Here is a 24,216-nt window from a genome sequence, read left to right on the forward strand (position 1 = left end):
TCTCTGATACTAAACACAACCAATATTCAGCCCTTTATACTTGTACCTAAGCGGCACCACTAAAGACCAATAAGGGTCTGCCAACCTTTTTTCAGGCCCTTTGAATTGCCCTGACAAAAATGGGAGGGAAGAAAAGATGCAATGTGGCTGCATACATGAGCCTCTACTGGCAGCCTTCTGTAACCAGAATACTGAGACTAGGAAAATAAATTTCAAGAACTGAAATCCAGAGTAAGATTGTTACAGCAAAAAAAAAAAAAAAAACATTCGCAGCAAAAGTACAGTCGTGGCAGTAATAATGATTTCTGTTGGTTTCTGTTGTTCTATAACTTGACAAATAACACCCTATGTTACTTTTCCAAATGCCAGAACCCGCGGAGGGAGGCTGGGGGTTAGATCCTGCCCCAGCTCCTCCGCCTGCTCCATCCCACAGGCAGGTGACAGCAGCACTTCCTGACTTGGGGCAGCTGCTGGTGATTTCGTTCCCCATGAAGTTACACTGAGCATGGAAGCCAAGACTGCAACTCATTCGGTAGCAAAAGCAATGTTTGGAAGGACAGCATTTGCATCTGCTCTGCTTGCTATCATACACACTGATTTTACTTTCCAATAAACTACAAACTATAGCAAAGTGTGGATTTCTTTCTCAGCATAGGAATAAAACATCCAGTAGGAAAAAAAAAAAAAAAGAAAAAAAAAACTGTGAAAAATTTAATTTCACACACATTTTCCTCTTCAGGAACAATCAGCGCAAGATGTCCAGTTTATTGTGACTTCAAATGTCATCTTTAATCTCCCAAAATCTGGAGCAAATAATTTAAGTCAAAACAAATGGTTTAAAAAAAAATGTTTTTACTCAAAATGTCAAAACAAGAAGTTTTCTCTTTAAAATCTACTAAAGTTACAGCAAATAATTTAGAAAATATAAAGAGAGCCATGCGTATCAGCATTTATGAGCTTTTGAAATACATAAATGTTTTTGAAAGAACTTTTTTTATAAATTCCTGTATCCACAACAAACTCTGGTTTGAAGCACACCAAGCAGAGGCTCAGCTGTTTCATTAGCCAGCCTTTCTCAGCTGCTGCTTGAATTTGTGTTTCAGTGTGTACGGAGGATTAGAAATTGCTAATATAGCATCAAAACTGTCCACAAACAAAAAGTTGTACAAAAAGTTGTTTCCAGGACAAATAGAACAAAAACGCAAGTAGAAGACAGGAAATGGCACCCCACAGAATAATTGTAATAACAGGAGAGGAAGAGGTCTTTGGAAGACTCTGTTCTCAGAAGTATTACCAACGGTGTTTTGACAGAAGAGTAAGTATGTGCACAAGTACTGATGTGATCAAAGCAAATTATTTCCACGGTGCAGTAGCAATGTAGTGTCACAGTTCCCTTTTAATTGCACTTCTGGCATTTGCAGTAAACACATGAAAATGATTAAGATGCCACATGGTCACACAGCCACTTCGGTAGCAAAAAGGATAACAGCAAGAGATTAAGAGTGATGTCTTCATGCACTCTGTTACACATTAAATCCCAACACCAAAATCTAAACACATGGAGAAGTTAAAAAAAAAAAAAACAAAAAAAAACGAGGGAGCAAAATGAGCAAACAAATAAAGGAAAAATCTTAGAAAAAGATTTCAATACTGATTATTGTTGTTCATTATTAGAAATTATCACTTCACTGTCTGAGCTAAGAGTTGACTAAGAAAGTTCTAATCTGAAGGCCAAAAAAGTTAAGAGCATGGGGGGATCCTTGTTTTGTTGGAGCTATCACAAAACAAATGAATATAAAAAGTAAACATGCTCTATCAACTTACAGGTACATCCTAGTTTATTTCTCCCCTGAACCTAGAACATCTAGATGTGAAAGTAAAAATGGAAAACGGATTAATGCTGATCATCACATCATTATTTTCAATATGCTTGCTAGGATGTCCATGTAACACCCGCTATTTCTTGCAATACAAATATCTAGCAAGTACAGCACTGATGGAAAAATATTCCCCCGTTTACAGGGTGCTATGAAGCCTTGTTCAATCCCTTTGATTTTGAGACTTTTTTTCTGCATCCACCATCTGACAGATCCCGGTACACTTTTGAGTCTCTACATGTGCAAATGGACTAGCTATCAGTAGGATGTTGACTTGACTGGTACTTGCATGAATGAACCCAGTGACTCTGCGCCTCAATCCAATTCTGCGCCTGTCCTGGTTTCAGTTAGGACAGAGTTAATTTTCTTCCTAGTAGCTGGTAGAATGCTATGTTTTGGCTTAGGATGAGAAGAGTGCTGATAACACCCCGATGTTTTCATTGGTGCAGAGCAGTGCTTATACTAAGCCAAGGACATCTCAGCTTCTTGCTCTGTCCTGCCAACGGGCAGGCTGGGGGTGCAGCAAGAGCTGGGAGGGGACAGACCCAGGACAGGTGACCCAAACTAGCCAAAGGGGTATTCCATACCATCTGACATCATGCTAAACAATATATAGGGGTGGCTAGCCGGGGGAAGGGGGCCAGACTGTTCGGGGTTAGGCTGGGCATCGGTCAGCGGGTGGTGAGCAATTGCATTGTGCATCACTTGTTTGTACACATTATTAGTAGTAGTACTATTGTCATCATTGTGTTATTATTGTTATTATTATTATTTTCCTGTCTTATTAAACTGTCTTTATCTCAACTCACGGGCTTCACTTTCCATTTCTCTCCCCCATCCCAGAGAGGGAGGGGGGAGGGTGAGCGAACGGCTGCATGGTGTTTAGCTGCCGGCCGGGTTAAACCATGACAGCGCCTCAATCCAATGCTGCGCCTCAATCCTGATGTCAGAGAGTACAGAAGAGTACACTATCCCCGAGAGCAACGTAGAAACTACCTGTTGCTTCTCAGGTTTAAAAGTTAAAAGGTGTAAGCAGCTGTTTGAGTACCATACTGACGTATACATGAACATTTTCCTCTCCAATGTCCAAGTTGGAGTGCAACGTTTTTCATCGTGCTCTCAGATCAGGATTCTGATTCTAACAATGGTTCCTAGTGCAAATTTCCAGAGAAGGGGGAAGCAAACAAGTCCTGACTGCTTTGAATGAGATGGAGAGAGAAAACAAACGTAGACGAAGAAGATAAACCTGTAGGAATGTTTTCAGATAATTGCCACTGTCCAAAAGCTTTAGAGTGGTTGAATCCTTCAAAGTTCATTACTGAAAACTCCGGCAGCATCACTGAATTTGAAGGAGTAAGATAGACTTGCACCATCACAGAGCCTCAGCCACAGTTTAAATGGGCACTGCCTCTAACTTCACAAGAATGAAAGAGAAGAGGTCATCTTTCTACCTTGTCAGCTACTGGCAGACCTAGAGAAAGAAAAAACAAGAGTTGTTAACATTAGGATGTAATGCTTTTTTTAGGACATCTCACCAAATGTGTAATACTGAGTAGTAACCAGACAACAAATGAAAGGGAAGAAGGAGTAGAAGGTACTTGCATGGCCTTAATTTCCGTGGCAACTGACAACAACCACAATCCGCAATGATTTCTAAGTGCCTTGCACCATTGACCCTTGAGGCACAAAAACGGGATTCCCACATTAGGTAAGGGGAGTACAATCCCTCTCAAAACACGAGAGTCTGGGGACCGCGACTGAGTACTGAAAATCTTAAGGCTAGGATGTTCACGTACCAGAAAGGAAACTCACATTTTAGCACTAAACAACTACCTTTCGAGGCAGCCTGGGAACCGGTTCTTTTTAACCCAGGGTCCATTTCAGCATCTTCAAAGCTAAAGAAATGGTTGACTGCTCTGTTGAATTGTGCTCCAGGCAGAAAGACTCACGTGCCTATTAGCAGAAGAAAGAGCTTAATACCTTGCTTCTATCCTAAAGATGAGTTTGGGATTCAAACGTATCATCTGACAATGATCTCCAGAAGCCTAGTGTTTGTTTTCAGTCTGACCATCAAAAGTTAAACCAAACTGCCCAGATGTAATTGCAAAATCCAAGGACGGAGAATTATATGCAGGTTGACTTCGCAGACAGAAAACAACTGATAAGAGACAATATGACATCTGACTGTAGTTAACCTTTAATTGGGATCCAATAACAGCATGTGTGTTGCTAAACATGACGTTTCAAACACAAACACACACGTAATCCCATCTTGTTTATGCAATAAGTAAAATTAATGTAAAACATTAATCTTTGATCTAATTTGATGATGTTTATATTATAAAACTACTCTGCAGTCAGTGCCATTTGATACCAAACCTCAAGTAGGATTGCTTTGATTTTGTCTTTATTTTCCCCTCCGTGAAACCAGGCCCTTAATAATCCCATTTACAAAGACAGCAAAGGTTAAAATGATGAAAAGCCATGATTTACACATACCTATATTTAAGCACAAACAGTCCTCTTTGATCAGGTTATAGCATATGCTTTGCTGTGTTTTAGACAAGTCTTGAGAGAAAGCCCAGGGGCAGCTTTCCCCAGCTATCATCACCTATGGCTGATCCCTTGCTGCACCTCTCTCCAGTGGTGTAATTCTGATTTCCCTGCTTATATTCATAACAGACAGAGAGAGAAGAAAAATGGGAAGCAATCCATTTATTTCCACCTAAATTTATTAACAAAGTCCTTCACACCTTCATCCCTATCTTTCACCCTATGGAGAGATTTCAGTCAGGTTGAATAAGCCTACAGGTAGGTAGAAATATTCCTCTCCACACCCTGAAAAAAAAAAATAAATCCTTTTTGAACCATTATATAGTCCTTTCTTACATCCTGATGGATAGGAACCGCTTTCTTTTAATACATATGACAATCTGCATTAAAATGGTGTCCCAGAAATATTCCTGAGGTATGTGGCCACAGCTCTTAACTCTGAACCCTCTGCAGAACATCAGCATGACCAACAGTGCCAAACCTCCCAACCTGGTCACCAGCCTCACTCAGTAAAGCTAAAGTCTCGGAGGATTTACGCACAGCAGAAAATATTTAGGGAGCAAGCAACTGATCCAATGACAACAGGCGTTCATTCTCCACATCCCGTTAGACTCACGTCACTCAGCCAAACTGGCAAAAAACATTTTAAAATTTGCTTTGCATGTCATTGAATTTAAGCATGAGCAGCCCTGTTGACTCAAGCTGGCTCTACTGAATTAACTAAAGCCTTTTATCTGTCTGAAATTTCATCTGCTACAGAAGAGCGCAGGAAGAGAAGAGTCACTGAGAAAAATAAGGTCCTCAATGAGGACACAAATAAGAGCAAACATAAAAGCAGCGTCACCCTCACGTTTTAGACTGCTGAATTTGTGTACAATTAAGCATAGCACACAGAAAGTGAAGCAGAGGCTCGGAGAGGCCCTGCAGCTTGTCATATGGGCAGTAGTAGGTTTGAGATTCAAAATCATTTCTCCTCATGCTTCGCCTCACGGCCTGCCAGCTGGGGCCCTTAGGAGTCACAGGGTGAGCCCAGAACCGAAGCTCTTCACCTTCTCCCTTCCTGCTCTGTAGCAGGGATCCTGGTACTGCGGCTTTATACCTTTGGGAGCCTGTTCCTGTGCTGACAAGCCTGAAGTGGCCCAGCCTCTGAAATACAGACAGAAATACTCCTGGGGCACAACCTTAAGGCCTGCAGCACTTGCCAGAGAAGCACACACCTCCTCCGCGCTCCTCCAAAGTAACAGGCTTAAACCTAAGTGCCCCTCGGGAGGTTTCCCTGGGCAGGGCTCCTGCTGTGCTTTCAGGCCTCGCTCCCTGGTCAGCAGTGTCCATAGCAGGAGCCAACTCTTCCTCTGTTTTGGTCAGACACTAGTTCAAGCTGTTGTCAAAAAGCAGATTCTCCCAAAAAAGCAGCACACAGCCATCCATCGGCATTACCCAGCCTGCCCTCCTTTGAGTGACAAAGCACAGAAGCCTCCTTGCTGAGCAAGGCCAGGGCAACCAAGGACACTTGACCACGGGACCTGCTCAGGAGCTCTGCTGCTTTTGGGAACCGTGTGACACCAAGCAGATTCACTCAGCCACGCAAAGGTGTCCTTCCCCTTTATTTAGCACAGGTGAGGCCATACCTCAAGTATTGTGTTCAGTTTTGTGCCCCTTGCTACAAGAAGGACATCGAGGTGCTTGAGCGGGTCCAGAGAAGGGCGACGAAGCTGGTGAGGGGTCTGGAGAACAAGTCCTACAAGGAGCAGCTGAGGGAGCTGGGCTTGTTCAGCCTGGAGAAGAGGAGGCTCAGGGGTGACCTTATCATTCTTTGTAAGTACATTAAAGGAGGCTGTAGTGAGGTGGGCATTGGTCTGTTCTTCCACGTGCCTGGTGACAGGATGATGGGGAATGGGCTAAAGTTGCGCCAGGGGAGGTTTAGGTTGGGTATTAGGAAGAACTTCTTTACCAAAAGGGTTGTTAGACATTCGAATAGGCTGCCCAGGGAAGTGGTGGAGTCACCATCCCTGGAGGTCTTTTATAAACATTTAAATGTAGAGCTTAGTGATATAGTTAAGTAGAGGACTGGTTAGTGTTAGGGCAGGAGTTGGATTCAGTGATCTTGGAGGTTTCTTCCAACCTAGGTGATTCTGTGATTCTCTTATAGGAGACTGCCTTTGTGCTCAAATCTGGACCTTCCACTGCCTGCAGTGGTATTATGGAGGGCTGTAAAGGGAGGGCAATGTGGGCATGAAACTGTAGCACAGCAGCAGCCTTCAGCTTTCAGGCCCAGTAGCTGGCAGCCAGTCCCTCTCCTCAGATAAGTATCTCCTGTTGTTGTCACAGCACTGGCTCTCCAAGAAAAGAGCTCAGAGCTAAAGCACTCCTTATTTTGTCTCTTTTTAGGTCTGTCAATTGACAAATCTCATTACCCTACCAGGAGTAACTGGAAGGACTGGTGATATATATATACCATATAGATAGTTTTGTGCACTAAGGCACAATGCCAATAATCCAGGGAAAGAAAAAAAAGGTCAGAAATAGGTGATTTCACTAGATGGCTTTTTTTAATAAAGTTTTTTCTTTTTTTTTTTTTTTAATAAATTTCCTTAAAAAAAAAAAACTCAGGGTACAGTCCACCCACTTAAAGTTTTTACTATCAGCAATACTATGGTGCCCTCAAGTGGCTGCAAACACTGCGATGTGCGCTATAAACCGAGGTTTCCTCATGACCATGGTACGTGCTGCGTGGCCTACAAGCAGGGCCTGTGAGCACAGCTCCTGGGGACCTGCCCTAAGAGCCCTCTGCGAGGCCAGAGGAATAAAGGCGTTTCAGCATTCAAAGCGTGCCAGACCCAAAAGTCTAATCAAATCTCTAATTTATGGTTTAATGTAGTAGATGCATGTTTGGAAAAAATATAGCAAAAATGTTTTCTTCTGTCAAATGGCATTTCTTTTCTCACTTTAATAGATGCTCCTTCCCTCTCCCCTTAACTTCCCAGCACTGGTCAGCTAGAGCTTGCTATATTAAAGGTTTTCAAAGGAATTATTGGATTTAGGGACACAACAACAACAACAAAAAAGAAAGATTGCAGCATTACCTTTCTGATGTTTCTAAGAGGTAAAGGAAAATCAAGGGGCTTCTGAGCCCCAACCACAGGCCAAATACCATGGAACTTGATTCCCCTTCCCGATGCAGTACTGTTTTCCTTCCTCTGGAAATCAGCAATTGATGCCGAATTGCCCGACGTTGGTCCTTGCTGATGTGCTGTCGCCAGCCTGCTCTGACAGTCGTTGTGCAATCCTTGTTTTGTTCCCCCACCAGAAGACCTCTCAGTCATGACTCCAGCAGACCGGGCTCACAAACACTTCTCCACCCAACCTTGGTGTTCTGCAAGAGCCTGTCCTTTCCCACCCACCAAACCTGGAAAACCACCAGGCAACTGCTGAAACACAGGGTCACAGAGGTGCCACTGCAGGTTACAAACTCTCGTTCCCTTCTTCCAGTCCTCCAGAGATCAGGCCAAGGACAAGATGGTTCAAGACTGGTCATACTGGTCAAGACCTTCATACTAGCAAGTCAGACCAGTGACACGACTGGTGAGCTGGTTTGCTGCCAGCTGTGCTATTTCACTGATGGCAAGCTACTTACCAAATATTTTGCCATACAGCAGACACAGCCATTGAGCCAGAGGAGCATCTCTCCATACCCTTTGCGAGGTCCATCTCACATAAGGGGGAATGAATGGGTAATTAAGATAACCTAGGCACTGGGTGAAGCAGATCTGTGAGACCAGTAACACAAATATCGCAGCAGAACGTAGAACAGGAAACAGCAAGAACTTAAAGGTAGTTAACAATGAACTAGACACAAGAGTTAACAGCACACTAGAAGAGACACAGATCCCATTTATGGCTTCCTCCTTCCCATTGTCAGTTTAGGAATGTACCATGCTCTTTGTCACATCAAAGAATTACAGGGGCAGCACGAGCTCTAGCAAACACCCCTAAAGAAAACAGGGAAGATCTCAGGAGGGTGGAATAGAAATACAAAGACTCTTAACACCCAGTTGACATAATTTTAAAACAAATCCCTCATTTTTAACTCAAAGATCACACGATGAGCCTCACTGAGCTTCGTGCTCAGAGGTCATAGGGCAAGCAACACCACCACTAGAGAGGACTTGAGTCATGGTGGGCACGGTAGATTTTTTTAAATTAGCTTATGTTAGCAGCTAAGTTACCTCAGCTATATGCTGCACAGGCAGAAGGAGGTCTGTTAGAAGAACAACACATGTGTGGATGCACATTCACACACGTGCTCAGTTCACTGCCCATCACAGCCCTTTCTACAGAGCTGCTCCCAGGCAGGCAGTCCCAGCCTGTCCTGGCACCCGGGGCTCTTTCTCCCCAGGGGCAGGGCTTAGCATTAGTCCTTGCTGGATTTCACGAGGTTCCTGTTGGCCCATTCCTCCAGCCTGCCTAGGAAAGGCAGCCCTGCCCTTAAGCAGCTGTCATCTCCAGGCTTAATGAGGGCGCCTTGCATCGCCTCCTCCTCCAGGCCATTCATGAAGATGCTGAACAGGACGCACCCCAGCACCTGGAGGCCAGCACCAGTGGAGAACTACAAGAGGCTGCGAATTAAATACAACCCCTACTCTGTGAGCCCACTCATCAAACCCATGTTTCACCCATCTGGATGTCCATCCACCCAGTCCCTCACTTCCTGCTTCAGACTGTGGGAAGCAGTATCAAAAGCCTTGCTAAAATGAAGATAAATGTTGCTCCCCTCTTGTCCACAGATCCAGTCATTGCATCATTGAAGGCAATCGGGTTAGTGTACCACGACTTAATGTGCTGAGCAGCTTTGGGAAGAATTGGCAATGTAAGACTAGAGCTACAGCAAACTATATTTATTAGCAGGAGCATTCCTAGGTACACAGAGAAATCGTGATAAGTAGGAGTCAATCAAAGCCACAGCTGTCTGAGCAGGAAGGATTACAGAATTCCTTACAACAGTAAGTCAACTACAGAAATTGGCACCTAATTTAGTTCTGAATTATCTGCTTCAGAGCATTCTTATGCAAAAGCACCCATTGCACTGATGGAAGTATTAGTAAAGATAGTGGGGAATTTGGAGTTAAAGTTTATTACAGCAAATGTGAGGTCTTGGAGTGCACAGGTACTGTACTCTTAAACTACCAGCACATAACTCCAAACAAGGAGCTGATCATATCCACATATGGCACCAGGCACCACCAGCCCTCAGTGTATTTGAGCAGAAATGGCAGGTCTGTACATATTATAGTCAGGACAGATTCTAAATCTGCTTAAGGGAGACCAGCACTGCCCAGCTCTGGGCAAAAAATTATTTGCAATCAGTGGCCTCAAGAAGTGTGCCTCTCAGATACTGCTGAAACCTTGTTTGCTTGAAGTCATCATGTATAATTTGCAAATCAAATGCCAAACTGGGGGAGATGTAGTAGTCCAGAGCCAGTGGTGTGTAGGGTAAGGTATTCCACAGCTCAGAGAACAATTACTGGGACTAACTCAGAACAAAACCATACCATGAAAGAAAAAAGTTAAAGGATTAAGATCAACCTCTTACTGGTATATGAGGGAACTGCAGGTACAAGTAGAAACCTGTTTAAAAGAACCTAGCCTCAGACTAACAAAACTAATTCTAGATATAGAGAAATATCTAAAGGAAGGCTAAAGGACATTTCATGAAGAGGTTGATGGAGTATGTGGCCAAGTCCTGCTAGTCACATACCAGAACACAGGCCCATCCAAAAAGGAGAGTGGACTGGTACCACAGCTTACACAAGTTTAGCAAGCAAACTGGCAGCAAGCATCCATCCCAGCCCCGCCTGAAACAACTTCCCCAGGGCAGATCTGTGGCCATGCCACACTATCAGTGCAAGGAGGGCACTGATTTGTGATCTTTCCTCAGACAGAGCTCCTGAGGCTTCTTCCTTCCTTGTCAACAAGCAGGTGACATTCAAGCCTGCCACCCCAGGCTGTTCATTCTAGCAAGGAACAGAAAAGATTTATCAGGACCTTAGTGCCAAAATCATTTTGGATACAAGTGGTCAGAGTGGTTTTTACTACAGTAGTAAAACTGACCCTGAAGGAAGATGTGGACAGAAACTAAATATTATGAGGTACTATATATTACAGGAGGTTGGCAGCCTAGGAAAGAAATCAGAAGAAACAATGTTGTAGTGACAACCTGGAAGTGACATTTCTCTTTACCAAATCACCCCAAAATCTGCAAAATCAGAAGCCAGTTGGGTTTCCTTTTAGAAAAGGACAGAAGGGCTCCACAATTTTATTTGAGAAATAACAAGTGATCGTAGGTTAAAATAAAGTGGCAGGACAAAAAACGAAAGTAGATGTAACAGTATTATACCTACTTCTGATGTCTTCTGATTTTTGAAGTCTGAAAGGGCATGAACTCCAACCATAAAAAATGAAAACCTTTAAAAAATGTACATTTCTCAAAAAATTATTCTTCATCTAAAAATGAGAGACTGACTTTGCAAAACTTTGCAAATGCTATTAAAACAAATAGCGTGTTCTGTCATACAGAAAAGACAACAGAAAGGTAAAGATTGCCAAATTTACATGTAACTTCAGAAGTCTTGGTTTTCTTACCTTTTTTTCTTACCTTCTTTGTCTTGGTTTTCAGTGAGGACCACATCATCTTCACGGACGGTCACTAAAATTGGACACAGTATTACAGAACTCCACCTCTTTTGGGACTTGGAAGGACAACTTCATGGAAGGACAACTTCATATGAACCGAAGGGAAGGCGTCAATCCCAATCTCAGAAGCATCACTGCACACTTGCCCCAGGCTGCTCTTTTCTTAGCATCCACTGTTGGTCAGAGACCAGATTTAGGCTACAAGTACCTTGGTTCTGACCTCACAGGCTTATGGAGTTGTGAAAGGACCAGCCTATGAAATTGCAGACAAGGTACTTTCATCTTAAAGTGAATCTTAAAGTGAAAGCAGTTGAAGATTTAAAGAACTGCTGATCTATGCAAGACTTATCTAAAAGTATGCCCAGATGCATTGTAATGTGTAATGATAATGATGTACTTGGAAAATGACACACAAACAGTTTAAGTAAGACAATTTCTTCCCTTCTGACAGTCAGATCAGGTTATATTGCATTTATCTTGACACAAAGCTTCTGGCACAACAGCCTCTTACTGGTGGAAATAGGAAAATTGAGGGCAGGCATGTGAACCATTGAGACAGATGACAACATGCAGTACTAACACTAGTACTAGGTATATTTGGATACCGTGCTGTTGCTCTGGAAGAAATCTGAACTCTCTAAGGAGCTCTGTGAAAAGCTAGAACAATTTCAAAAGGCTGAAAAGGCTCTTCAAAGATGAAGAATGACAGCTAGTACTTTCATTAATTACAAGACCAGCATTATAATGAAGTTTATTGCTGCATCTGCTTTATACCATCCTTTCAAGGGCAATAATTCAGCTCTAGGTGGTTATCTTCACAGATGGGACTAAAGTGAGTTGCCATAAATTCAAGAGCACAAGGTATGTCAAGCACCTAGAACAGCACCTAGAACCAAAGTCAAAAATCTCACCTGAGAGCTTAGCAGTAGACAATGAGAAGAAAGTTCTCTCAGTCATTTTTGGTTAGTTGTCAATGATAACTACTTAAGACAACAAAAGGGAAGTGGCCTAAGGATTTGTGCTCTGAAAAGTATTCCTTGAAAACAAGATATTAGTATTTTCTTTTAAAAGGTTCCCGTTCTGACCTCTGGAACGCAGCTTCATTTTCCATTTATCTTTCCTGACTGTGGCTAAACAGGATATGCAAAAGGGCAAAGACAGGTTATTGGGTGGTTATTAGTTTTCTACTTAGAGTAGTAGCTTAAGAGGAAGATAGGATATTTTGGTTAAGACAAATGAGCAAGACTCTACTTATAATTGCAGTATACTGCAAGCATGGAGATGAATAAGCCTGTTACAGAAGGTGTGCTTTGGATTGTACCTTTGGATGCACAATACACTCATACATTAGCAATGTTTATGGATTAACAGATTACACAACCAGTCTTTATGCACATCCCTCCTGGGAAAACACAGGTTTCCAGACAGTCAAAAACAGGACGTCCAATATCCAGGAAAAATTATTTTTCCTTAGTCTTACATGAATCAGAACCTCCCTGAACAAAATTATCTTTGACCAGTAGTTGAAAGGACAAGGGAACATCTAATGCACCCCAAGTAATCAGACCACAAAAGGCACTAGAAATGCTGTAGGATAAGCTCCAGGACATGAAGCCCTCGTGCTAGGAGCTAAGGCAGGAGCCCATCCAAATTATACCATTATATCAAGCACATATCAAAAAGAAAAACCAAGAACTTGAAGGGAACATTCTGAACTCCTTGAACTGGTGTTTCCCCATGAAACCACGGCTGGAAAGCTTCCAGCTATTGCCCTGTAAGAGTGAATAAGTACATCCATATACCAAAGCGTGAGGCAACGTGCTGTGGGAAGGCTGAGCACATGGGGAACCGTGAAAGGAAGGTCTGGGCAAACAAGTTTTGTGGGACTGGTTGTAGACCTGCCCATGCAGGAAAAAATAAGTGTGCCAAACTGCTTATTGGAACAGGGCCACCTGTAGCGACCAAAGCTGCTGGCAGGAGTTGCTGCCAGCATTGCTAACAGGGTATGTGCGAAACGTTACCTGGTGCCAACTATGTCAGTACGTGGTTACAAGCAGAGTCAGGAGAGCTACAGTGCATACACGGGACCTACAGGTGAACTTTTATTCACCACAAACCTGTAAGAACTGAGCCCTGCCACAGAACATGGTACTTAATTTCCTTCAGCCTTGCTCTCATCTCACATCAGAGCAAAAAAAAAAGAATATTTGTCCTGTTCCTAGCTTCCAGGTGAGCTTGTAGAAGTATGACTTTAGATGTATGGTTTATGATCTCAGCAGGGAAGCAATCAAACTGGCATGACAACTTGAGGCACTAACTCAGAAGCTGAAGGTGGGATGTAAGATAACATTGTACAGACATGGCCAAGCCATTGCTGGCATACAAAACACCTGCTAAAACATGATTGCTTTTCAGATGACACCGATGCACCTGATCGCACACATTTGAATATTGCATATGAAAGTTGTCATGTTGACAGGCATGGAGATTGAAAATCAAGTACCTAGTACCCCAAAAGCCCCAACTACAGGGCTCCATTTAGCTCCAAATTTAGTTCAAAATGTTGCTGAAGTAGGTCAGAGCAAGAGCCCGCAGTCAGATAGGCTCTTTCCATCAGTGAAGCCCTACAGCAAGGCAAGCGATTCCATCTCTGGCAAGGCATCCCAGGTGCTTTGGAGCAGAGGTTTACAGGGAAATCCCAAGGCAAAGATTGCATCTATTGCATCTACACAATTCTATTCAGTGCCAAGGATCATCCTAACCTCCTTGAATGTGTCTAATCTTTTTAAGCATGCTTATGCATTGGGCTTCCATAATAGCCTCATTTTAAAAGTAATTGCATTTTGCATATTAAATCCCAGTATTTTCCATTTTTCCTTTTACATGTTTAAAAATTGACTGATCATATCATTAAGTGCCTCCTAGCGTACCCCTAAGTCTACACAATGCTCATCTTTCTTCTCCACCATCCTGTCAACAATCAATCTGCTCTTTAATGCTAAGATCACTTGGCTGTATGGATTACCACAGCTCCTTGACCCACTTTATTGCAATCTTTAGGTAAGAATGACTCACCACTCATTTGATAGTTTTGTCCTACCTCTTTATCTCTTGGAATGGGACTAAGCAACCTGACCTAGTGGAAGGCATCACTGCCAATGCCAAGGGGTTGGACCAGATGTTCTTTAGAGGTCCCTTCCAACCCAGAATCAAGGAATGGTTTTATCTGTGATCCATGAGCAGACCTTTCTCCTTCTTGGCATATTAGCTTCTTTGAGACATTAAAGGACCTTGCTTTTGGAAAGTCTAAATATATTGTACCTGAGTATCACATACTCAGACTCATTGCATAGAAAAATGCTTACAGATCTTAGTTCTTTCCAAAATGTTCCTTAGCATTCACCCAGGGGTCCCCCAATTCTGCTCTGTAATTTTCTCCCCTCAATTTATTACTGAAATCTTGTTAGTCTACTTACTTGTTAGTCTAATCCTCAGTCTCCACATTTTTGAAGACCAGTATTGTATTTATTGCCTTCTATTTCAGCAGTCCTAAAGCTAATTTAAGAAACTCACATAGTACAATTTCTAGCACAGATGTTGCAAACTCCTTTAGAACTCCTTCAAATGGCCAGGAACTGGACAAGTTAGTGCCTTGAAAAAGCTGCTCTTGGCACATCAGCTCCAAGTGGTAATCTCTTACAAATAAATGTTCTGACATTAAAGCTTCTGAGTTCCTCTCCATTGAGGACTAAAACAGATAATTTACTTCTGTCATCCTTTTCATCCTGGAAAAGGATAAGCAACAAGAGCAGCAGAGGCATTTCCAAACTCATAGCAACATGCCAAAACCCAAGGTTTCTTTGAAATTTTCTTTGAATTATGGAGAATTCAAAGAATTATGATCTCTGGAGATTATCTTGTCCAACCTCCTTGCTCAGGAGCACATCCAGGTGGGTTTTGAGCATCTCCATGCTAAACAGGCTCAGTTCTCTCTGTATTTCCTCACGAGAGATGCTCCAGTCCCCTAATCATTTTCATCTCTCTCTGCTGGACTTGCTCCAGATCTCTCTCCTGTACTGGGGAGCCCACAGCTGGACACAGTAAGTTTTCAGCTACTCTCCCTAAAACCAATTCTTTGTTAGTATTTGCATTTTGCATTGCCTAATACACATCACTGCAGTTAGGAAATGTCTTTACCTTCAGTGCTAGACCTCCGCTAAAACCCCTAAATCAGACTTAGGCAGGATTTAGACATTTGCTTTTGAGTCAGGTACCCAAGCTCAGCTCCTCTCATTCCTGAGGTCCTGTAGTGTCTGTGAGGACCTTTATCCATAAAACTCACTGGCAGCCTATGGCACCACTACAGCATGTGCCAACAGGCATCACAGTCTCAACAGAAGGCAGCAGCTGCCTGCCTTTTACACAAGCCACAGGAATTTGGAAATCCCGTCTCAGCAGCCAGGTTCATTGAAGTGCCCAGGCAGTCACACGGAGCAGAGGGCAGCCGCAGCAGTTCCGATTTGCCTTGCAGCACGGCAGCGGGCGCATTCATCAAAGCAAACACGTAGGTTGCAGGCCTTCCCTTCCTCTGCCTGAGGGGTAGATTTTGGTCAGTGCCTCCCATCGGATGGCTTTGGAGTCCTTCCAGGGCACGGCAGCTCCTGCAGTGCCCAGCGCTCTTCTTCTGCCACAGGAGGAACATCCCCGCCTTCTGCTGCCTGGAGCTGTGCATCCAGAAAGCGGAGACCTATTATATGAACATCCAAACACACCACGTGGATAACCAGCTTCATGCCCTGTTACGAATGCTTCCAAGCACGGTGCTGTTCTGCAATAGCAGCATTAAGAGCTCGGTCCTTCCCACACAGGAAACCAAACGCAACAAGCGCGGTACGAACTCGCGGCAACAAAAACTCTGCCAAACCAAAAGCAGACAAAACAGTGCAAAGAGCAAAGACTCAAATAATTTGTCCAAAACCACACAGGAAGCAAGTATTAATGCCAAGAACCCAAATCATATTTCCTTACATTTACTCACTACTTAACTAGATGGTTTTCAACGACTACATTAGGAGGAAAAAACTTGACAAAGCAGGTCTTCAGTTTCCTTGCACTTACCACGTAACATCCATATCTTTACAAGGCAGTAAGAGTCAAGGCCAACAGACTGATGCTGTTGAAGCACTGAACTCTTCCTTGCATTTGTTAAAGGTTCAGAACAGTAGCACCACTATTCCTCCTCAAGCCAGTCATCTCTTCCATTGCAAAAGCTGCCCGATTTTAGCAATTCATCTGATTAGAGCTGGCGTCTTAGAGTTGCGTCACTGTTTAGCTGTGACTATTTCACCGGCTAAGGCAAGGAATCAAGGTGAAGAGTCAGATCTTTATCTTGGGTTTCATTTCAGCAACTCCCATGAAAGTGTATGGGCAGGCTGTATAAAGCCCTCTGTTTCAGTACAGCTGTACAGTTCTATATCCTGCAAGTAATCACACCACACTGTTTGTTCCATTCTTTATACCCCTTATCTTGCAAGAAGATTTATCTCTTACTTGCTTTATGTGGAGCAAGCAAACAAATGAAGGCATACTCCACAAGCTTACTGACAGACTGATCTTGGCAGATGGGCACAGGTAACTGAGCTTGGAAGTGATACATGCATTCAGCAGGAAGGGAATTCTTGCATTAACCATTTATACTTAGCTGGAACAGGATCTCTTAGCCATTAGTGTCTAAGATATGAACATAAGACATTACATTTTTTCTTATCCTTGCTGCTGAGAACCTGTGCAAACCAAGGGAACAGCAAGGCCATGAGAGCACAGAAGAAAGCAGCAGTTAGTTTTCAGCACTAACTGTATTACAACTTTTACCTGTAAGGATCATCCTTCCATCCTCGAAGAGGTGACCAGGACAAAACTAGGTTTCAGTTGAAATATATTCAAATAACTTCAACTGTTCAACTTCTAATTTAGTACTGACTGCTGTACTCAAGATTAGTTATTTACTTAGCATGAAACTACTATCAGGTGCTTAAAAAAGAAGGAACAAACCCATAAGACAGGTCACAATCTAATAGCCATTTGCATTTGACCACTTACCTTCAAATCAAGTCACATCCCTATCTGTACTCTCTACCATTAAGGATTTAACCATTCCCTTCCCTCCCAGCTACATATTCAGTAGCATGAGCAGCATGCCTTGGCCAGAGCCGGAAGATAAACAGAAGCCTGAGCCACCCAGGGCCACAGGGACAGATACAGCTCGTTCCTTAGAGAGGTATTCTGAGAGCAGGGAGTCACGCAAGAGAACAGCCTTTTTCTCCTCAATACTTTAGGAGGACTCAATTTTGTGCATTGGCACTCCAGGAAAGTCTATCAGATTAGAGCCTTCAGAATTTACACATTAATCTGTTTAAATATAGTTAAAATTCCAGGCCTAAAGAGAAGCTTGAAGATCCCAACAGAATCAAAGAGAATCTGAAAAAAAATCTTTAGTAGTCATGGAATGAGACAGAAGATTGCAGAAAGCATGCACTACAAGAGGGAAGATAGGGCACAGCTTCTCTGTATGTCCAACATTAATCAGCAGATAAGCAAAACAGTGAAAAGTCTAGCAATTATAATAGAATAGTTACATGGAAATATCTCAAGGTCTGTAGTCTGGGAGACATTTTAGTAACAACTCCTCACACAAAAGGAGGATTCTACAGAGTAAAATTTCTCCCCAATGAGGCTGATGCATATTTTTCCCTTCTACAGAGAGAGATAATGTTTCAGTTCCCACACTACAAGTAGCTTCCCAAACTGCCTAGAAGATGAAAGGTGTAGAATATTGACTTCTTTCTTCAGTAGCTTCAAGCTTTGTCACTCTGAACTTTATGTAAGAGGAACAGAGTACAATTAACAGATGTACTCATGCTTGAAATAACACCCTGAACTTCCACAGGAGTACAGAAATCAGGGATAAAAAAAATCAGAACAGGACCATTACGAGAAACAAACCTAACATTTTTCCCCTGGAAACATGGGATAATTGCCCCCTCCAGCAAAAGACTAGTTGAGACTACATTAATCTGTTTCACATCCTGACAATTAGATCAAGAAACTTAGGTTTATCATTCCAAGTTTACCCTTACAAGAAATGAGGGATTCCTTTGAGATGTGCTATTCCCATGTTATCACCCAAGTGACAGGACATGTTCAGCTTCAGCCCAGACCAGGCTGAGGCGAGAATGGCCACTCTTAGGAGAGGTTCCAAATTATTCTCCCCATGTAACCCACAGAATCCCTACTGAACTGAAACAAAGGAGGGCAGATGCTGAACAGCCCCAGGAACACCACACCCCAGAATAATTAATGCTCTTTTACGAGTACTTGCTCTGTCGCAGCAGGATGGCCTTAACTGGCATAGGAAGCTGGTGAGGGCTTGGTTTTGTAACAGACTTTAAGCAGAGGCTTGAAAGTTACAGAAACTATATTCTTCACTTGGGATTTTTTAAATTATAGAATTTCAATAATCATTTTGCTGCAACTTAGTTTTTGTTCCTCTAAATCTTGAGTCATAAAAGTGAAAGCTGTGGAAATCAGCTAGTAAGGTATCAGTAAAACCTGATGTTCCACAATCCAAAAGAAAACAAATCAGGTCCATGTGTCCAGACAATCTGAAGAAAAATACTCAGAATGGTGTGCACACATTTCAGTGCATGCTTGTAATGAGACAACCCCCCTCCTGCCCCTCGATTTAGGCCGTTGTAAAGCATTATATCAAGACATCTTTTCTCCAGTGACTTACATGAAGTTCAACACTGAATATAAAAGCTGAAATTTTTTTCAAATGTTTCAATTCTCATCGAAAGGCAAGTAAACATGAATTCAGTAATTAACATGCAGAAATCAAGGAATTCAGTAATTAATCAAGAAAAGCTTCCCTAGTACTGACCTTCCACTTTTCACGTTACTGTTCAAAGGGTGTAACTCTTGATTCCCAAAAGTTATCACAGAACTTCAATAATAAAGCCAGGATCTTCATATGCAGAACTTACAAGAGAAAAGGCAAGAGGCAAGAACTAATCCAAAAGTGCTTGATCAAGCTGACAAACTCCGTCTTTTAAAGGCATCCAAGGAAAACATGGCAGCTGTTGTGAAAATGAAGCCCATACCCCAGTTTGAAACTATTAAATATCTTTATGTCTTTCAGTTAGTTAAAATTCACTCTTGCACCAGAAAAGCAACTCAGTGACAGCAGTCTGATCAAGTCGCTAATAACCTCGTGCAAAAACCAGTTCAGTATACTTCAGTGCTTAGTGTTAATACCTCCAAAATTCAAAGTAAGTGATTTCTGACCATTGTGAATCCTGACAGATTTCAAAATTTGAAAGCATACTGGATTTGCAACACAGTAATATTTTTAACAAAACCTATTTTATTCATATTATTCTTTAGTACAGTACTGATGCTTCCACCATGCCATTTATCCACCAGAGCAACAGCTCAAGAACTGTGTGACAGTCACCTACCAGCCTTGTAACTGATTGTTCATATAAACAGTGCTTATTCCCTTAGTTATGGTCAGACCTAGACACAAGAGGCATTTATTTAGTGGCAAAAGATAGAACAGCACAGAACCCTGCGTTGACATCACAGGAGATACTTTAAGGCAGTTGCAGGTTTTACATGTCCACCAACTGGTGTTTTAGGAAGTTTTCTTTTACTTTCAGGGGATGAGAAGCTTGAAGAGTCTTGTCCAAGTTTGTTATCCAAACACTGTAGTGCTTTGTTAGTAACAAAGACCATAATCACCAGCTAGGAATTCTCATTGTTCTATTCAAGTGGCATACAGATTTATTGTACATACATTTTTACATTTACATTTAAGAATGTGAACTTCTGCTGAGTGTCCTTTTAAAAAAAAGCTAGCAGCACAAAACATTCTTTTGAACAGACCAGATAATCTGTTGCATCCTGAGCATCAGTACATCACTTTGTTGTCCATGATTTTTGACTCCCAGGTTTTGCAAACGCTGATACATCAAGATTTTTACCACTGTTGCATTGTTCATATAAAGTCTGAAAGTTAATGAGAACACAGGTATTCAGGTAAGCACAGGTATTTCACAAACGGACAAACAATCTTTTTTAACAAATGTTATCACTTGAAGTAACTTACTGCACTTGAAATATTATGAACTCTGTACTAGAGCTCTAATAATAACCAAGATTTTACTCCATTAACTGTCTCTGATGTAGAAATAACAGCATGGAAGAGGTATTTGCACAGTCGGTGTAAGCAAGCAGGTTTTATATCAGGAAATCAAGAAAACTAGTGGCCACAAACATAGCCACAACACAATGGTGTTAAAAGGATAATTTGTTTACACGCATGAAACACTCAGGTCTGACTAGCAGTGATCACATCCATCAATGGAAGAACCATCTATAGCTACAAAAGACCAAACTTCTTTAAGGCATGTGGGATATTTTCATATATGAAGTTCTTTTAGGATCAGTTATGGATGCTACAAAAAATTTGATAGTAAACGACTGAAGTGTTGTCAGCCAAAAAACACGTGGTGCTAGTAGAAATACCCAAGGACTTGAAATAAGACATCTCATTCCTGTCCTTACTTCTGCCTTTCATACAAAGATCAAAAGTTTGTGGACATCTTTAACAAACTAACAGGGAATTCAGGTAGGACAAGTGAAAGATTCCATACCCTTACTACCTGCATAAAGGAAGATTAAATGTAAGCCATCTAGAATTACCCAAGTGATCTTCCAGTGGAAAAAGGATCCTTGCTTCAGTTTTTCTAATTAAGACAGTTTTCCTTAAATATAGGAAGTATTTACACTTCAGATTCGCTTCACACATGCTGCACTTTCTTTATGAATACTGGACTTGCTTTTCTATCCACAAAAGCAGCTTTGCATTCCATCTCAACTTATTCTGAGTTTGACCAATACCACCTCTTCTGATTCCAAGTCCAGAGGCTAGGATCATAATGCCTCAGAGATGCCAATTTACATATACAGAAGTAGCAACAGTTCAACTCCCAGAAATTACACTGGGATCCAAAAGCTTGCACAGCTGACAGATCAATTCAAGTCATTTCTCCATAGCATGACTCTCCCTGCAGTTTCTGACTTTGCCAGCTTAAAGGCAAAGCAGCACAGTAAGGACTGTTTTGGAGAAGGCCAGAGTTGTGGATGCTAAAAATGGAGATGTACAGATTTACTGGAAGGTGTGGGGAAGGAGAGTTAGCCAAGATTACCACCACCTTTTCAACCAACCGCTCCTATTCCAGGAGAGAGAAGTAGAGTTCCTGAACACTTGCAAACAAAAGTACTACTCTGTGCTGTTTTCACAGCAGTTGTTAAAAGTCCAGCATATTTGTCCCTTCTGCTGTCACTACCAAACATTTCACTTTTTTGCATCAACATGTACGACCATACAAAATAGAAAAGCACATTTACTTACCCTAGCAGCTCTGGAAATAGAGTTAGGAGAATTTAAGCCAACAAGTTGGCCAAGGATACGCTTTACTTCTTCTGTTCCTTTTGCACTTGGAACACCTACAGTTAATTTGAAGTTATATTAAAAGTTGTATACAGTTACATAAAATTAACAGCAAAATTTCTAAGAATCATGCAGGTCAGTTTTGAAATTAACAGTTTAAAGATTAAAATGTTTAAATATAATTTAAATTAAGTGTATTCTATGTTATACATGGTATCAAAATATATTGCTATTCTAGAAATCAGAAGGTAAATATTTAAGAAAGTATTATTATTTCCTAAAAAATAATTTAAAGATGTACCTGTTTGACTGTGGGTTTGAATTTGGACATAGGGATGTACCAGCAACTCTGAAACTGATATTCTCTGTTTAGGATTTCTTATTAAACAGCACTGCAAATGAAAAAAAGAGGAAGAACTTGGTTTTGTCTACCAACAGGTTTCATAAGAATTAAAATTGTGGTAATTAAGGACACAGTGGGTGTATATCAACTTCTTACTACCAAACCACTGATTTGGAAAGACTAATAACTAAGTACTAGAACAGATGACCCTAATTACCTTCATTAGCAATTATCTTCACAGAGTAAAGTTTAGCATCCTGTTTTACTTTGGCAAAAACATTGGAAGAGGTAAAGATCAGAACCTACAATATTTTTCTTCTGAGAAGTCAGAGGATGAATGTTTCTGGATTTCAGTTTGCTCCCTTCTAAGCAACACAATTAAGACTCTTGAGTAAAGGGGAAAAAAAAGGCTAAGTTTCAAATGCAGTCAAACATGCATGGTGAGGGAAGGGGGGTTGAGAGTACAAACACTACTTTATTACTTGGGGTGGTTCAGCCAAAGGAGTTAGACTGCTTTCAGTGTTCACTAACTTGCTACTTATCTGAAAATAGACATTTACTACAGAAACCACGAGGTAGCTCTAGTTTTAGGAAGTCTTTTGTAACAAGGCCTGTTACTACAATCAGTGAACATTTGCAAGACAAATTCCTCAAATACAACTCATTTATTCAATTTAAAGAAAATAAGCTTTATTTAAATTTGCCATTTTATGAATCAAAATTCATTTTCAGGGACAATTACCTTTAGCACATCTTGAAGATCTTTCTCAGCAATATCTGGGAATTCTATTTCATGATGAGGATCAACAATAGCATACAGTTTTTTACGTGTATTTGTTATATGCTGAAATGGAGTCTTTCCATATGTCATACAATACAAAATGCATCCCAATGACCACACGTCACTTTTTGGACTTATCTAATAAAAAAGAAAAAAAACAAGATTTCTTCCTCACAGAACAGTCAGTCCATCATGCAACTATACAGTCATTTTACTGAACAGCATAGCTCTTTTACATTGAATAACCAATCTTAGCAACTACCACACAATTGCCAGCAGTGCATCACTAATACTGTGCTGTAACATGGCTTCTTTCAGTTATATTCAATTAATTTAAAAAGCTATATTACAACTTAAAACAAAAGCCCTTAATAAGTTGATCATCAGGATTCTATTCGGATTTACCCACAAAGCCAAAATCAAAGTATACTGAATTAATTCAATGCACAAACTAGTAAGACATATGTATGCATGTCCTGTTCTTCTAGGCTTAAGGGATTCAGTCCATTTTTCAACCACCACACCTGGGCTGTTCTTTACAGGAAGATTTCTACTCCTCTTACTAAAACTGAAGCACTCCTAAGAAAAGAACATAAGGTTGAGGGGCAGGTAGAAGAGAAGAAATGTGGGGAAGGAGACCATTTGATTTAGCAGCACAAAAGATTTTTTTGCTATCTCAGAGCTGAGCTCAGAACAACCCTGAACTTCACGTACAAATTTCTAAAAATTTACAGGTAAAGTTTTAAAAGGCAAAGGGTGTCAACCTTAATAAAACTAGTTTTATAAACTTTTATTTATTGAAAATTATTCTAGATTTAGAAAGATGAGATTGTGTTTCCCTACATATTTCTATTCCACAGTACTACATAAAAGTACTTGCTCTCTTGCTCTAGCTGTTAAAAAGTCACAACCTGAGATTGTATGTATGCATGTACATGATTATTCTTGTTTTTTGCATTTCCACAAAATTATGTGCTCTTTAATTGAAATTTGACTGTCAATGTGAAATTGCTTTCCTCAAGTATTCTTAGCATTCACATCCCATTGCCCTGAAGTTAAATATGAAGTACTAAAATACACAGTACTCTAGTACAGACAAGTCAACAGGATATACAGAACTGAACAATAGGTCCCCCAAAATACTAGACTGTCATATCTTTTAAAACGCCTCATTAGGTATCACTGATCTCCTGCAAAACTGCCTCTTATTCACAGGTATTACCTCATCTTGAATCCCATATCACTGTCATACCTTCTTGTTTAAGCAAACATACAAAGCACACTTTGTAGCACAAACGTTTCCTTGTTTTCATGAAGAGATTTCAAAGCATGAGTTATTATGCAGAATGTTAAAACGTAGCTGTGGAGAAGCTAGCATATTGAGCTCCACCAATTTTGGGCGATTTTTGGAATAAAGCCAAAACAGAAGGCTATGAGCAGCACAAAAGGCAGTGCAAGT

The 24,216-nt window shown here is 41.2% G+C and overlaps 1 protein-coding gene across 1 annotated transcript in view; it reads right to left on the minus strand.

Moving 5' to 3' along the window:
* Positions 1-19,522: 19,522 nt before the first annotated feature.
* The window catches only part of TTK (TTK protein kinase), a 29,949-nt gene continuing 25,255 nt past the window's right edge, over positions 19,523-24,216 (minus strand). The window contains exons 21-24 of the mRNA XM_038177406.2: positions 22,719-22,895; positions 21,935-22,025; positions 21,595-21,689; positions 19,523-20,186 (exon numbers count right to left, since the gene is read on the minus strand). Of these exons, the coding sequence (XP_038033334.1) occupies positions 20,097-20,186; positions 21,595-21,689; positions 21,935-22,025; positions 22,719-22,895 (453 nt within the window). The 3' untranslated portion in view covers positions 19,523-20,096. The remainder of the gene's footprint in view (positions 20,187-21,594; positions 21,690-21,934; positions 22,026-22,718; positions 22,896-24,216) is intronic.

Source organism: Anas platyrhynchos, chromosome 3, assembly GCF_047663525.1.
Source record: "Anas platyrhynchos isolate ZD024472 breed Pekin duck chromosome 3, IASCAAS_PekinDuck_T2T, whole genome shotgun sequence".
Classification (NCBI taxonomy): domain Eukaryota; kingdom Metazoa; phylum Chordata; class Aves; order Anseriformes; family Anatidae; genus Anas; species Anas platyrhynchos.